Below are 16,721 nucleotides of genomic sequence, written 5' to 3'. Positions count from 1 at the left end.
GCTCATGCAGAGACATATAGACTGGGGGAATCCCCCCCATCTTCCCACCCTCTGAATATTACGTATCATAATGTAACTACGTGTAAACATTATTTTTGGCGTTTTATGCTTGGAAAACCAGCTATTTTTTTTTCGGAAATTTTTTCTTTCTTTAAACCTGAAACGATACAAGAAGGATTTGGGGATTAATTTTATTTACAAATAAGGTATGAAATGTGCATACTTTTAAATCGACACCTGCCACAGTGTTTCTTATTGTTATCTGTGATCCCTCTTTGTGTGAATTCTCCAAGGGGGGGGGGGGTCTAAATCTTATCACTCAGCTTACCAGGTTAAAACAGGTTAATTTCTTTATTTTCTTAAATATGTGGGTAGATAGTATTTATAGAGTTGTAACTTTTTAGTTTTAGTTACTTTTTCTTATTTGTAAGTCGCTTTGGACAAAAGCGTCTGCTAAATGACAAAAGTAAAAAAGTAAAGAGTGTAAAGACCATCGACTCTACCGTGCGACTCCACCGGGCAGGGACACCGGCAAGGGATAGTAGTAGCTTTTTATTTAATTTTTTCATTGAAATGTTTATTATTGAAATGTTGTTGTTATATGCATGTGTTAATTTTATTTAATTTCTTTATTTTCTTAAATATGTGGGTAGATAGTATTTATAGAGTTGTAACTTTTTAGTTTTAGTTACTTTTTCTTATTTGTAAGTCGCTTTGGACAAAAGCGTCTGCTAAATGACAAAAGTAAAAGTAAGTAAAGTAAAAGTCACCGCTGGCCACTGATATATATATCTTTTTTTTTTATTCACATTAAATATGTGATTAATTTGCAATTAGTTAGATTAATGCAAATCATATACTGTATATACATATACAGTGCTGAGTAGGAACTGATTACATGCAATCTGGATTATATAATCAGATTCCTAAAATTGAGTACTCATAAATGGAAATGCTCATAATCAGATTACAGTTACTTACATATGGATTCCACGATTGCATATTATTTGTAAATTGGCATTAACTTATTCATAATTTATTGATTCTCCGTAATTCTTCTTCTTCTTTTTTTATTTTAAAGTTTCCTTTCCAAAAATCCTACTGTGTGTCATACCATTTTACTTTGAATATATTCACAATATTGAATGGCCTTGTAAAAGTCATATAAATAATTTTCCATGTTTCTGAATTTGGGGAAAAAACAATGGTAAGGTAGGTAAAAAGTAGTCTGAAAGCAATCTAAAGTAGTCAGAATACATTACCTAAATTGAATAACATTGATTGTTACTAAATACTATTTTCATCATGTAATCTGTAATCAGTAAAGAACTACAACCAGCACTATATATATATATATATATATATATATATATATATATATATATATATATATATATATATATATATATATATATATATATATATATATATATATATATCTACTGTATATATACACTCACACACATACATACATATGCTGTACTATACTGTAATGATACTATAATGATTATCATTTCAGTACTCTCTTGCCATCCCTGCCAGCATTCTTCAGCTTTGGGTGGAAAGTATACTGTACATTCTGCAGCCCCAGATGCACACAAGCAGCTGACCTTTGGACAAAAATAGCAAATACATTCAGCCTGATTGGCTGGCGATTGCAACCAGTGATTGAGGTTAAGTGGCCTTTGGTCTGTGGTGTGCTGCCAGGCCGCTATATGCAGTAGGACTGAGGGGACCCCACCTGACCACCTCGCATGTAATCTGATCCCCTCGCACCGTTTCCATGGCAACCATCTCTTTCTAGTGCTTCTTGTTCCCATTTCACTTGTCACTTCGGTAATTGCCTCAGAATTTCCCTGTCTGGGAGAGTATTGGGGAAAAATGATGATGATGACAATAGTGATAAGACAATATTTATGAACTGTGCATTAGTGGAAAGTGGATGGAGAGGTAAAATTCAAAGGGAGACGGTGCTGGAAAACAGATGTTGATGGTTTTACATGGTGGTCCTAGCATGGACATTTCTGGTCATTAACTGGCATAGATGACCGATCAGCTCCACTGAATATAATGGAAACCTAGATACTCACATGCTGGAAAGGTTAACATTAGGTTAATGCAAACACAATCTAGCTTACTGTGATTACAATAGGACAATATGGCAAAGAAAATCTTCAAGTTTTTCAGAATGTTTGACCAATTCAAGATAATAATTTAGATTTTAGTTTATCTACTTTAATTGTTAAGATTTTTAAAGATCAACATTCTGAAATAAAAGTGATCAGGCAGATCAAACCGTAAGGCGTAGAGACCTGAAACTTTGAAGGGTGGTAGTACCCACCCTATCTACAACATCATCAAGGCTTGCCCTGATTGGCCTGATGGGGGTGCTACGGTGATCAAAAGTACGTAATCGCAAAACTCCTAAACCGCTCGTCGCCCACTCAAGTCTCTTATATCATGGGAAGCCTTGGCTCAAGACAAACAAAACACTTGTCGCATTCTATCAAGAAATTTTCTGCTATTTTGGATTTTTTGAAAAGTCTACTTTTGCAAACTAATCCTAGGTTTTTTTGCTCAAACCAAATGCAGCACAGAAAAATTCCCTGGAGACTGAGAATCAGTAATTATCCAAAAACCAAAGGCAAAACATTCGAAATTGGCAGGGCCACTTTTCCTAAAAGGCTTTTCAATGGTTTGACCACTGTGTGGCATTATAATACGATATTGCATTTTTCAATGGGTAAATGATTCCATATTGTGTGATTTTTCACACATACACACATTATTCATATAATATGTTAGAGCTCCTCATTCTGAACAAGTTTCTCTCTAGGACAGCTGATGTCAATCAAATCGTTTGTTAAATATTGGAGATTATTTAAAAAATCTACTTTTGCAAACTAGTCTTAGGGTTTTCACTCAAACTCAAAACCACTGCAGTACAATTCTCTGGAATCTCTAGTAGGGTTGTGACATTAAGTAAATTTTCCCACCGGTTAATTGACGTGTGACAACACGAGTAATATCGGTATCACCGTTGGGGGGAGTTAGTTCATTTGAGTTTTCCCTCTTTTCCTTGCTTTCTTTTGATTTTGAATAGCTTGTAAAAGAGCTGTGCGCATTTTACTTTCACTTGCAAATTAGCGGCAATTCGGCGTCAAGCAATTGTTCATTTGAGTTTTCCCTCTTTTCCTCGCTTTCTTGCGCTTTTAAAGAGTTTGTAAAAGCGTTGTGCGCATTTTACTTTCACTCTCAAATTAGCGGCAATTCGGCGTTGATTCAATTCAAGCAACAATAAAATACAACGTCAAACTCATAGAACCTTTATTAACATAACAAATAAAAATACACCATGCTATATGCCTAATATAAAATAACAAATTACTTAGGCTACACCAGTGGTTCTCAAACTTTTTTGGTCGCGCCCCCCTTTAAACCTATAAAAAAATCTGGCGCCCCCCCACCCCCTTCCCGAATCCCCATCCAACCTCAGACTACCAAATAATTTCTATAAACTTTATGAAAAATGTATGCTTTTTTTAATTTAAAGAGTCTAAAGCGGAAAAAAACAAACACCTGCAACATTGAAACATTGAAAATTATTATTATTATTCTCTCTATAATTTTTTTATTCATTTTTATTTATTAAGCGTTTTTTTGTGGGTTTCATGCTGTCTGCTAAGGCATAGGACACACACAGGCCTTTCCTCTCACCAACAAAATTAACACCGTATCTACACCGGACGCGAGCAGCAAATACAGTAGAACCCATTAATCAGGGGCACTGTTTACACTGGATGTGGCGCAGCACGACACGACAAATCCCCGACAGTAAACTGATGCCTTGTTCTATTTATGACATACTGACACAAAATTAAAATGAATTTCAACGGACACTTTGTCGTGTCCAGTGTAGACTGTTGCGGCTCGGCGCGATGTGATTCGACAACTGTAGCGTCCGGTGTAGACACGGTGAGTGAAGCCGAGAGCAAGATATGCCTCGTCATATTTTCTGCATTCAGCTTTTGAATGACCAGCTCCTGCCTGGGTCCTGTGCGACTTCATCTATGGCTTTTCTTTTCCCTTTCACAGACCGATCCATCTCCCATTCTAAGTTACATCCTTTGGCTTTTACTGTTTTATTCCTTTTCTTTTTCTGCTGATGGCCCGCACCCACCCTGGCCCCACACTTTGAGAACCGCTGGGGTACACGAAGTTTGGTTTTAATATTTTTATTGATTATTTCCAATATACATCACATTTAACAATCCCCCAACCCTTACCAACAAATCCCCAGAGTAGCGCTCATGCTGTCCAATAATTCAGAAAGGAATTACAGGTTTAAAAATACATAAATAAAAATAACAATAATAATAATGATGATAGTAATTATCATGATAGTAAAAAAAGAAATCAGTGCATACATATAAATGTTTACATCAGGGAAAAGAGGGAAATAAATAGCTAAAATAAAAAAAAAAAAAGTAAATTCAAATCAATAATTAATCAATATTATTTAAAATTGTCAACATAATCAATGAAAGGTTGCCACATCTTAAAGAATTGTTGTCCCGATCCTCTTAATGAGTACCTAATCTTTTCAAGGTATAGACAAGACATCGTTTCTCTAATCCACTGAATATGTGTGGGTGGGGAGGATTCTTCCATTTTAATAGAATGGCTCTACATGCTAACAAAGAGGAAAAGGCAAAAATTTTACACATTGATGCTGACAGCGGTAACTCCTCTGGAGCGACTCCAAACAATGCCACAAGTGGTTCTGGTTCTAATCTGCACTGAAGAACCACAGAAAGAGTGTTAAATATTGACCGCCAGAAACGCTCTAGTTTGGGACATGTCCAGAACATGTGTATTAAAGTATCTTCAGCACACTGACATCTATTGCACAAAGAGCTAGTACCAGGAAACATTTGGGCTAATTTAACTTTGGATATATGAGCTCTGTGTACTACTTTAAACTGAATAAGAGGTTGCCGAGCACACATGGATGACAAATGAACCTGTTTAAGAACACAGTTCCATGTGTCATCCGAGAGTGGTCCGCCAAGGTCTTCCTCCCAAGCTCTCTTGATGTTGTCTAAAGGGGAAGATGCCTGAATTATCATTAAATTATAGATTATGGAAATTGAGCCCTTAGCTAATATGTTACACGAAAGATAACTATCCAAAGGATTTTCATTGATAAAAATGACCTAATATAATCTCTTACTTGCAAGACTCTAAAACAATCAGATTTAGTAAGACCAAAGTGTGACACTAATTGTTCAAAAGAAGCAAATAAATTGTCGATAAATAAATCTTTATCCTCTTGTCAGACCAACTCCTAAACGAACAATCCTGCATTGAAGGTAAGAAAAAGTGATTACGGGCAACAGGGCTAAGAAGAGAAGGATCCTTAAAACCAAATGATCTCCTAAATTGAGTCCAAATCCTCAGCGAGTGTTTTACCACTGGGCAATCAACAAAAGTATAAGAAATTAACTGTAGTTTGGTTGCAAGAAGTGCTGGAAGGCCACTTATAATTTGTTTTGCCTGGAACCCGGGCAACTGATTAGCCAATACTTTCCCTGATTTCTCACCACTTTCATAAAAAACACTCTTGGTTCTCCTCAAAAGGCCCTCTATCTCATTGGTCGAAAGTAAATCGTGCTCTGATTTCAATTTAAGACACCTCTTATACAGATCTGGTGTGGACGACTTAGCATATTGTTCATCCAACCTAGAAATCTCATTAGCAAGAGATATTTGCTTTTCTTTGGAATTTTTTATTTTAGTAGTGGCATACGAAATAATTTGGCCTCTTATATATGCCTTAAGAGCCAACCCCCAGAAAATATAATGATAACAACAAAACTACCTTCCAAAACAACAGCTGAGTCTTTTACACACTTCCTTATTTCTCCTTACCTTATATAGTCTCCGTCCCTTAAAACAGAATATCCTCAACATGAGACATATAATTAACACATGAAGTAATAGGCTTAACATATGAGTAGAGCCATGGCATGACGATCCATTCAAAATAAAATAATCGAGTAAACCAAAATGAGTGAAAATGTAGAGAAAGACAAGTGTCTTCCCTAGAACAGCCAAAAACTGTAATCAGAAAAAAAGACATGCGATTTACTGCATTTAACATATCTTACTCAACAGGAGCCGTCTGATCAGACACAACAGCACAAAGTCAAAAGAAAAATGTCAGTTTGACTCAAATAGAAATGTTCGAAGTCTGTAGTACTTAGAAAAAGAAATATTTAAGACAACAGAAATGTCCACTTGACTCAAAACTTTACAAGTGAACAGCAAACCATCCTTTAATGTTCAGAAGTCCCAAAAAAACACCCGGTGTTGTAAAGTCAATGATGTACAGCCGGCTATCTCACGACATAAACAATGTGGAAAAGAAAATAAACGGCTTATATACACTCACCTAAAGGATTATTAGGAACACCTGTTCAATTTCTCATTAATGCAATTATCTAATCAACCAATCACATGGCAGTTGCTTCAATGCATTTAGGGGTGTGGTCCTGCTCAAGACAATCTCCTGAACTCCAAACTGAATGTCAGAATGGGAAAGAAAGGTGATGTAAGCAATTTTGAGCGTGGCATGGTTGTTGGTGCCAGACGGGCTGGTCTGAGTATTTCACAATCTGCTCAGTTACTGGGATTTTCACGCACAACCATTTCTAGGGTTTACAAAGAATAGTGTGAAAAGGGAAAAACATCCAGTATGCGGCAGTCCTGTGGGCGAAAAGGCCTTGTTGACGCTAGAGGTCAGAGGAGAATGGGCCGACTGATTCAAGCTGATAGAAGAGCAACTTTGACTGAAATAACCACTCGTTACAACCGAGGTATGCAGCAAAACATTTGTGAAGCCACAACACGCACAACCTTGAGGCGGATGGGCTACAACAGCAGAAGACCCCACCGGGTACCACTCATCTCCACTACAAATAGGAAAAAGAGGCTACAATTTGCACGAGCTCACCAAAATTGGACGGTTGAAGACTGGAAAAATGTTGCCTGGTCTGATGAGTCTCGATTTCTGTTGAGACATTCAGATGGTAGAGTCAGAATTTGGCGTAAACAGAATGAGAACATGGATCCATCATGCCTTGTTACCACTGTGCAGGCTGGTGGTGGTGGTGTAATGGTGTGGGGGATGTTTTCTTGGCACACTTTAGGCCCCTTAGTGCCAATTGGGCATCGTTTAAATGCCACGGCCTACCTGAGCATTGTTTCTGACCATGTCCATCCCTTTATGACCACCATGTACCCATCCTCTGATGGCTACTTCCAGCAGGATAATGCACCATGTCACAAAGCTCGAATCATTTCAAATTGGTTTCTTGAACATGACAATGAGTTCACTGTACTAAAATGGCCCCCACAGTCACAAGATCTCAACCCAATAGAGCATCTTTGGGATGTGGTGGAACGGGAGCTTTGTGCCCTGGATGTGCATCCTACAAATCTCCATCAACTGCAAGATGCTATCCTATCAATATGGGCCAACATTTCTAAAGAATGCTTTCAGCACCTTGTTGAATCAATGCCACGTAGAATTAAGGCAGTTCTGAAGTCGAAAGGGGGTCAAACACAGTATTAGTATGGTGTTCCTAATAATCCTTTAGGTGAGTGTAGATCCACCGGTCAAGTCAACCAAATGACCAACCTTACCTTCTAAGAGGTGCTAAGAGGCATTACGGTGAGCTGTTAAAAAGTTCTTGGCCTCATCCACCGATGCAAGCAGCTTTTGTTTGTCTTCCTTGGTCATAATCCTCAATCTTGCAGGGAAGAGAGAAGGGATGGTTTAAATCCCAGAGAGTAGAGCTCTGCCATTACCCCACGATACTGAGCGTGCTGCTCCAGGACTTCTGGACTGTAGTCGTCGTAAATAGCGATCAGCTTGCCACGATACTGCAACGATCCTCTTCTCTTACGAGCCTCTCGTATCACCTCCTCCTTAATCTGGTACCGACAAAAACTAACTATAACCGCTCTCGGCTTCCCTCCCTGCTTTGGCTTAGCCACAAGTGCTCGATGCGCCCTGTCGAATTCCAGAGCAGACGACAGAACCTGTTCGCCAATAACTTCCGACAGCATCTCCGAAAAGAACACAGTGGGTCGAGGGCCCTCGACGGATTCCAGTAGGCCAATAATCCTGATATTGTTACGCCGACTGCGACCCTCCAAATCAGACGTTTTGGCCTTGAGCTTAGTATAGTTCTCCGTTAGCTCAGCACATACCACTTCCAACATGTGAATTTGGTCGCTGACAAGGTCTGCATTAGATTCTAGTGATGTTATTCGTGAACCATGGTCCGACACCGCAGCTTGGACGAGATCAAGTTTCGCCTCCAGAGATGTTAAAGCAGTTTTAAATTCAGTAAATTCTGTGCTCTTCCAATAAACTTGTCAAGGCCGACATGCTAAACACGCCATGAGCCACAGGCGCATCGTCATTGGCAGTAGTATCTTTATTTGCTTGTTTGGCTGATTTAGATGCCATTTTCTTCTTTCTTAAGTGTTAAATATGTTTTCCAATTACATTCAAGAATATTAAACTGGTAGAAGATTATTAACTAAAAATAAAAGAAATCTAAATAGCAGGGCTCCTCAAATCTTTCCCTGGAGGTCCAATCTGCTGCAGAGTTTAGCTCCAACCCTGATCAAACTACCTACCTGTGATTTTCTAATGATCTTGAAGACTCTAATTAGCATGCTTAGGTGTGTTTGATTAGGGTTAGAGGTAAACTCTGCAGGAATGGTCTAGATTTGAGGATCCCTGCTATATAGGGACCACAAGGTAGACGCGTCTACTCCATTCACATTCGGAACCGGAAACCTACACAAAGTTTAAATAGGTATATAAAACTGAAAATCAAACACTGTGGAAGTGAATAAATAAGAAACATAGAACGTTTATTAGCAAAACGAATAAGAAAGCTTGGGGGCATGGCATATACACCTTGATGTAAAATAAAATAAATATAATACACAAAGTTTAAATAAAGTAAAAATCAGTAAACACTGTGGAACTAAATAAATAAGAAACAAAAGTATAAAAAAGCTTCCAAAATCACCTTAGATAAATGGCAAAAGTCAACAGGATTTTCAATATACTGCCAAACAGGTGCTTTTGCATTTCGTTTCTAAACTAAATCTTCTGCCATCGTCTTGTCTTTCTCATCTCACTCTTCTTGTCAGTCAGCTCGACTCACTCTCCTCACGTGATAAATTAAATCTGACTCCTGCTCCTGATCTGTGATGCCACTGTCATTTGGCATGCTGCATTGAGCAGCTGCGTTCAGTTTTTAATTGCAGTGCCAGTCATCTCATGACTTGTGTTGCGTCTTAACACTGGTAATACCGTGTTTTACTTTACACTTTGGTTAGCTATACTAGCACTGTAAAAAATAAAAAAGTTGAGGAAACGCAAAAGTTTAAGGCAACCAGCTTCAGCAGGTTTTTGAGTTTTTTCAATTGTTGTTTTCAGTTTATACAATAAGAAGATGAGAAAACTCAAAAATCTCCTACAAAAATAATTTGAGAGCTCAAAAATCAGTTTTTTTACAGTGACGGTTATGGCCAAATCAATCCAAAAGTGTATAAATCCTAAACGAAAACTCAAAACTTCACAAAACTAGGTAAGCACATGGTGCATATGATACTAAAGAAGCATGCCAACTTTTATGGAGATCGGATTATAGGTGGCGCTTAACAAGCCATAAAGTTGAAAAAAACGTCATATATGGTAAATTACCTGGAATTGCCAAAATGCTCTTTTTAATCACTGATTAAGTGGTAACAGTCTTGCTAAATAATAACTTAACAATTTAGCATGTTTCAAAATCCAGCTTCATCACCTTAAGTGACACTGCCATTTAAAAAGCAGCAAATCAGATTATTAGAATAATTTCTGAAGGATATTTAGATTCTAATAAAATTTCACTGTTTTTTACTCTATTATTGATCACATAAATGCAGCTTTGCAATAGAAATTTCTTTCCAAAAAAATGAAGAAATCTTACTGACCCCTAACTTTTGAATGGTAGTGTGACCCAAGCTTGTGATGTCCAAACTTTGAGTCCATTTCAAAAGATTCTAGTGATTTCCTGTTCTCTTGTCACTATCATTGTCATCCTTCAGTGTTTCCAACCAGACTCCCCTGATTCCTTCCTACAGCCATTAGCACTAGCTCTCTGAGTTTGAGCTATGTTTTACCCTTGAAGCGGTGCTGCATAAGTCTCTGGGGATTGATAGGTCAGGCTGATGCTTCTATCCATCATTATGTGCAGAATATCAACAGCAGGAGAATAGTGCACCTTATGCTTTCTGATAACAGAGAGATTCAGCTCGAGCTACTTGTCTTTCTCCTGCGCTCCAGATCCTATAACCTTTTAAGACAAAGTTCTCAACAAAAACAAATGTGCCAGCCAGTGGAATATTTCAGAAATTAGGGCATAAAAGTAAGAAATGACTCACACATTCGCCCCGTCTTCCTAAAACAAAAACACCAAAGTCGTGGCCAAATGTCAGTGGAATTAATTGATTTGCCCGTATTTGTCAGGAAAGAGCAAGTGCCTGACTCCAGCCTGTGTTATTAAAGCTAATACCTCAGTGCTTTACTGCCGTGAATCAAGCTCTGACGTGTCCTTATGATGTATGGATTTATTATTCAAAGTGTTGTACAGGTCTGGGAGGCCCCGTACTCATCCAGGCCCCCGGAGACCAGCTGTGTTTTCAGAGTAAAGAGCACTTAGAGAATGGCCCGCGGCGGCTGCATGCCGGAGTGCCTCTGGACACAAGCTACTGTCCAGACCTGAGGAAACATCTGCAGATGGACCTCACAGTGAGGACTGTTTGGATGAAATTGCTGTCTCCAGTGGAGCTCTGTGTTTCCAAAGTGTCTGATGATAAACCATACAAATCTGTCATGCATTTTCACAGCATTGACTTTATCGTGCACGGGGTGTTTATTTAAGCTTATTTCATAAAAAATAATGTACCAGCTGGTCAATATGACAAAATCAGGATGCCAGCATGAAGCCTAATATCATCCTGATGGAGATTATTTTGCATCTGTAAGCCTGTATGTAAGCTACAGTATGTAGAAAAACTTGAAGTGGTCAAATATACAATCAAGTGGTCATTTTCAAAACATTTGACCACAGAATGCTATGATCAACCAATCAAAATCAAATATTCCAGAGAGCTTTGTAATGATTAGCAAGAGCATTAATAATAGTAATGTTTGGTGTAACAAGCAATGCTAATGAGCATTTAATAAAGTCAGTACTAAACCAATACGTATCCTGAACATGTCCAGTAGTTGCATGAGTCAAGGCAATGAACATGGGCTATTTTAGTCCGAGCGGGTTTCTTTTAGTTCAAATATGTTCTCTTAAAAACTTTAGGAAGTTGAACTTTCCTGGTTTGTTAAGGCAGACTTTGAAAGGGTGCTTTTTAACACCTCTCTCCAATCAAGGAATCTGGGTCAAAGAATGTCCTTTTTGACTCATTTCATTCTCTCTGGCTCTGATCGGGTGTGAGGAATGGTATCATTAAGGTAATGTTCTTGAGAAGGCGTTTAGCCGAACTGTGATGCCCCTCTGCTCCTCCAACAGCTGCAGTCTCAGCCCAATCTACAGTGACCTTTGCAGCACTGACTATGCAAACACATCCTGAACCAAACGACTCTTTACAAAGTCAAAAAAGACCTGTTTACAAGCACAGCCTCTTCCTTTACTCATTAATAAAATTGTACCATAGTATGTTCAACGCTCATTTCAGCTTGGGAAGTAGATATTTTCAACTTTGTACTTGTGGCAATGACACACTGATACTATGAATTATGGACATTTTTTCCCCCTGTGGATTTTGCAAAAAAAAAATTAATTTATTTATTTTTTTAAATCTATTCTATTTTTAAGATAACGTATTAAAATTACTGAAAAAAAAGAATAAATTAAAATATAAAAAAAAACTAATAAAATGCATAAAATTATTTTTTAATACTTTTTGCATATAATTTTATAATTGCATAATTCTAACTTTTTATTGAAGTATTAAAATAATCTGAAATAAAAACTAAATTCAAATATAAAAAAATAAAGAAAAAGCTAAATAAAGCACATAACAACTGTTTTATATAATAGTTTTTATTTTCACATACAGAATATAATTTTTATTCAATTTTATTTTACTAAGTTGAAGTAGTAATTTAATAAAACTAAAATAAAATAAGTTAAAGCTAAATCGAAATATAAAAAAACAATAAAAATGTAAATAAAGCACATAACAAAATTACTTATTTCTAGATTTTTTACACAGAATTTTATATTTTTTATTTTAAGTTGAAGTATTTAAAGCTAAATCTAATTTAAATATTAAAAAGATTGTAAAAAAAAAAAAAAACTAATTAAAGCACATAACAAAATGACTTATTTTTAGTTTTTTTTACTTTATTTTTCAGTCATTCACACTCATTCTTATTGTGGAATGGGCTGATCATGACACTGTAGAAGATCTTAGTCCATGTACCCTGACCAAACATGGCAAATCAGTGAGTCCACCCTCAGTCCTGCTGTGAGAGTCAATAGCACAGTTCATACTTTTATTTCCACATTTCTCTCCATTTTATTGATTAATGTTTTCTTTTGGAGCAAGACGGTACTTTTATTGCTTTGGCTTTTGTGATATGTTTTTGTTTTGGCTGAGGAGTGCGGAGTGCGCTCATATATCATGCACTTCTGCACAGTTTGCGCTCGCTAGCCTGTGGTGTTCATCAGTAATTAGACCAAAGTCACAGAGGTGGCCAAGTTCAACCTCTTCATTAAGGATCACTCTCCACACGGCAACACCTGTAAATGGAGAGAGAACTAGAATCTATTATTGAGCTGGACATTTTAAACAAATAAACATTGTGAAATAAATAGATTTGAATTAAAAAGACATTCTGAAAATTATGGAATTTTAACATTCATTTAAAGTCGTGACGTATTGTCAAGTATGGTGACCCATACTCGAAATTGGTGCTCTGCGTTTAACCCATCCAAGTGCACACACACAGCAGTGAGTAGTGAACAAATGCACACACACACACACACACACACCGTGAACACACACCCGGAGCAGTGGGCAGCCATGCTGCGGCTGCCCGGGGAGCAATTGGGGGTTCGGTGCCTTGCTCAAGGGCACCTCAGTCGTGGTATTGAGGGTGGAGAGAGCGCTTGACATTCACTCCCCCCACCTACACTCCCTGCCGGCCGGGGACTCGAACCCGCAACCTTTCGATTACAAGTCCGACTCTCTAACCATTAGGCCACGACTTCCCCCCACGACTTTATATTCTTATGATAACAATATAGTAATGAATATTTGAATTACATCTCAGAAATACAAAATAGAATAATTTTCATAAATGTATATGTGACCCTGGACCACAAAACCAGTCTTAAGTCGCTGGGGTATATTTGTAGCAATAGTCAAAATTACATTGTCTGGGTCAAAATGATTAATTTTTCTTTTATGCCAAAAATCAATAGGATATTAAATAAAGATCATGCTCCATGAAGATATTTTGTAAATTTACTACAGTAAATATATCAAAACTTAATTTATGATTAGTATCATGTATTACTAAGAACTTCATTTGGACAACTTTATAGATGATTTTCTCAATATTTGGAAATTTTTTTTTTTTTTGGATTTGGTTTTGTGGTCCAGGGTCACACATTAATTTTCTTTTATTCTATCTTTTTTTGTTTTGTTTCAAATTCCCACCAAATCTCAAATGACATATGTTTAATAACCTTCTGTAAAAGAAATTACATTTAAAATATTAAAATGTAATAATAATTAAAACCCTTCTTGCTTATCTGGGCTCATTTAATTGTTCACAATTAAATAATAGTATATTTGCATAATTTGACAAAATAGCAGCTGGATTGGAAATAATGCACAATATAATTTTTTTTTTATTTACCTTGATTTACCTTGTTTGTTTGTTTGTTTACCTTTAATATTATTACTTGTTGCCTTCTATTACCTATCTCTAGCATGCCGTCTCTTTGGGAAAAAAGCAGTCATGGTGAAATGACTCAGTGAGTAATTGTTCTTGGTGAAAATGATGCTACAACTTCATGTTTTTATGATGGATTTTCATAGTTGAAGATGGATAGTCTGGATCTGGGACAAGGGTAGAACAAGCCTGTACATTCAAAGGTCAAGGCCTTTGAAAAATAGCAAAAGTTAATAATAAAGGCATGATAAAGTCATTTTTAATCCGATTTTCATATATAAATCTTTTAGTTTTAATAAAAGAGCCCTGGGACCCAAAGTTAGAAAAACAGCAGTAAGTGTTTTGTTGGGATCACCGCAGCGCATGATTAATGATGTCACGTCTGAGGGCGGTTCCTCCGTGTGTCAGTTCGCTGCGTGCGTCCAGGTTAAGTGCAGGTGTGTGTGAGAGCGCTTCGGCACGGTGGCCGTCTCTCCCCCCTCTCAGGGACCTGGACACAGCTTTCCCAATAGATCTTTATTTACAGCACAGGAGTCGGAAACGGCTGGTCAATCCATTTAGCCTAAGGCCACTGATTTGTTCGTATTTACTACAACACCCAAAGAAAAGCCGAGGTATTTTTCCCTCTCTCCTTCCTATTGATTCGGCTCTTAGAAAATCTGCTCTGCTGTCTAAACACTATTGATCCCCCTGCTCTCCTCGCCAGCTCTTGCACCAGTGTATAAAGGGACTGGATGAATTGAAATTTCATTTCCGACAACTTGTTTCTTTTATTTTTTGCCTTTTTTTTTCGACCAAGAAGCAACACTCAGAGCGTCGCTCGGCGTGGGTCAATAGCCCCACAATAGCCCATGAAGGCTGAAGGTAAAGGTCAGTAGAGGTGAACTGTTCTACTGTTAGCTGAGTGTCTGTACTGTAAGGGGCCTTTGATTTTGGTCCAAATGAGATCATAGAATCCATTTCCTTCGCTTTTAAACTTTTGTATGACCCATAATGTGTGTGTACCTACAGGAATGGTGTCGGCTCTGGAGGGCACAAGAGGAGATGAACGCGAGAGAAGAGGAGTGGAAGAAAGAGAGATCCTTCCTTCAAGAGCAGCTCAATGGCGTCAGAGAGGAGCTCCACCGTGCCAACCTCAGGGTACCGCCGCCAAACCTTTCTTCCCATTAGCCTTTTCACATTTCTCAGAAGTGTAAGTTGTCTTAGTTGGGTAAACTACTATAGTGGTGAATGGAAACTACAACAGAAATAATGTTTGTGTTCCCATTTCCTCCAGTAGCAAAAGACAAAATCGTCCATAGTATTTCTGACTTTTCTATGACAAAATATTGAGAGATTGATTACACTGGTAAGAAGTCAAATTTGCCTCATCCAAAACACACAAACACACAAACAGGCCATGGTGGCTACGTCCTTGCCATACGATACTCCATCTACACTGCATATTCATCCTGGTGCTGAGATTGTAATAAGCCGTATTAATTATTTTCCTGCCATTGACGAATTCTTCTATAATTTAAGACATGGCGCTTCCCCGTCATTGACGAATTATTCCAGCAATCACTGTTTTCACTATTATATGGTAGGGGGCGCTGTTACAGACCTAATGAAATAGTACAGCATCTCCAGATCCAAAAACATGTGAAGAAGAAAATCTGTGTAAACCAAAAGGAGTAGATTGAAGTTGTTCATGGACAAGTAAGCTAGCATGATGACCAAACATCATTATGAAATAAATGTTTTTCTCTAATAAACATTGGCCACAATTAAGAGCACCCTTTTATTCAATACTTGTTGAAACCTCCATTTGCCAGTTTAACAGCACTAAATGTTCTCCTATAATGCCTGATGAGGTTAGAGAACACCTGACAAGAGATCAGAGACCATTCCTTCATCCAGAATCACTCCAGATCCTTCAGATTCACAGCTCCATGTCTGTGCTTCTTCTCTTCACTTCACCTCACTCATTTTCTACAGGGTTCAGGTCAGAGGACTGGAATGGCCAGCAGAAGCTTGGTTTTGTGCTCAGTGGCCAATTTTTGTGTTGTTTTTGTTTGTGTTTGGATTATTGTACGGTTGGAAGATCCAAACATGGCTCATTATAAGATTTCTAACAGAGTCAGTCACTTATTGATTTTTTTATCTGTTGGTATTTGATAGAATCCATGATGTCATGTGTCTAAACAAGATGTCAAGGACCTCCAGCAGAAATATAGACGCACAACATCAAAAATACAGCAGTATATTTCATTGTACACATGGGGTACTTTTTATCCCTGTGTTCACCAAACCCATCTTGAGTGTTTGCTGCTAAAAAACTCATTTTTTAGTTTCATCTGACCATAGAAGCCAGTCCCATTTGAAGTTCCAGTCGTGTCTGATAACTGAATATGCTGGAGTTTGTTTTTGGATGAGCTAGGAGAATTTTTCTTAGAACCCTCCCAAACAACATGTGGTGATGTAGGAGCTGTTTGACAATTGTTTTTTAAGGTTTTCTGACCCCAAGACTCAAATATTTCCTGCAATTCTCCAGCTGTGGTCCTTGGAGAGTCTTTAGCCACTCAAACTCTCCTTCTCACCGTGCATTAGGATGATATAGACACACGTCCTCTTCCAGGCAGTTTCGTAACATTTTCTGTTGATTGGAAATTCTTAATTATTGCCCTGA

At 37.7% G+C, this 16,721-nt stretch overlaps 1 protein-coding gene across 1 annotated transcript in view; it reads left to right on the top strand.

The window, feature by feature from the left end:
• Positions 1 to 16,721, top strand: part of pmfbp1 (polyamine modulated factor 1 binding protein 1) — a gene marked incomplete at both ends in the record, with an annotated part of 130,849 nt that overhangs the window by 59,629 nt on the left and 54,499 nt on the right. The window contains 1 exon segment of the mRNA XM_079435810.1: positions 15,065 to 15,193. Within this exon segment, the coding sequence (XP_079291936.1) occupies positions 15,065 to 15,193 (129 nt within the window).

Source organism: Barbus barbus (assembly GCF_936440315.1).
Source record: "Barbus barbus genome assembly, chromosome: 2".
Lineage (NCBI taxonomy): Eukaryota > Metazoa > Chordata > Actinopteri > Cypriniformes > Cyprinidae > Barbus > Barbus barbus.
This window is presented reverse-complemented; position numbering and strand designations above follow the sequence as displayed.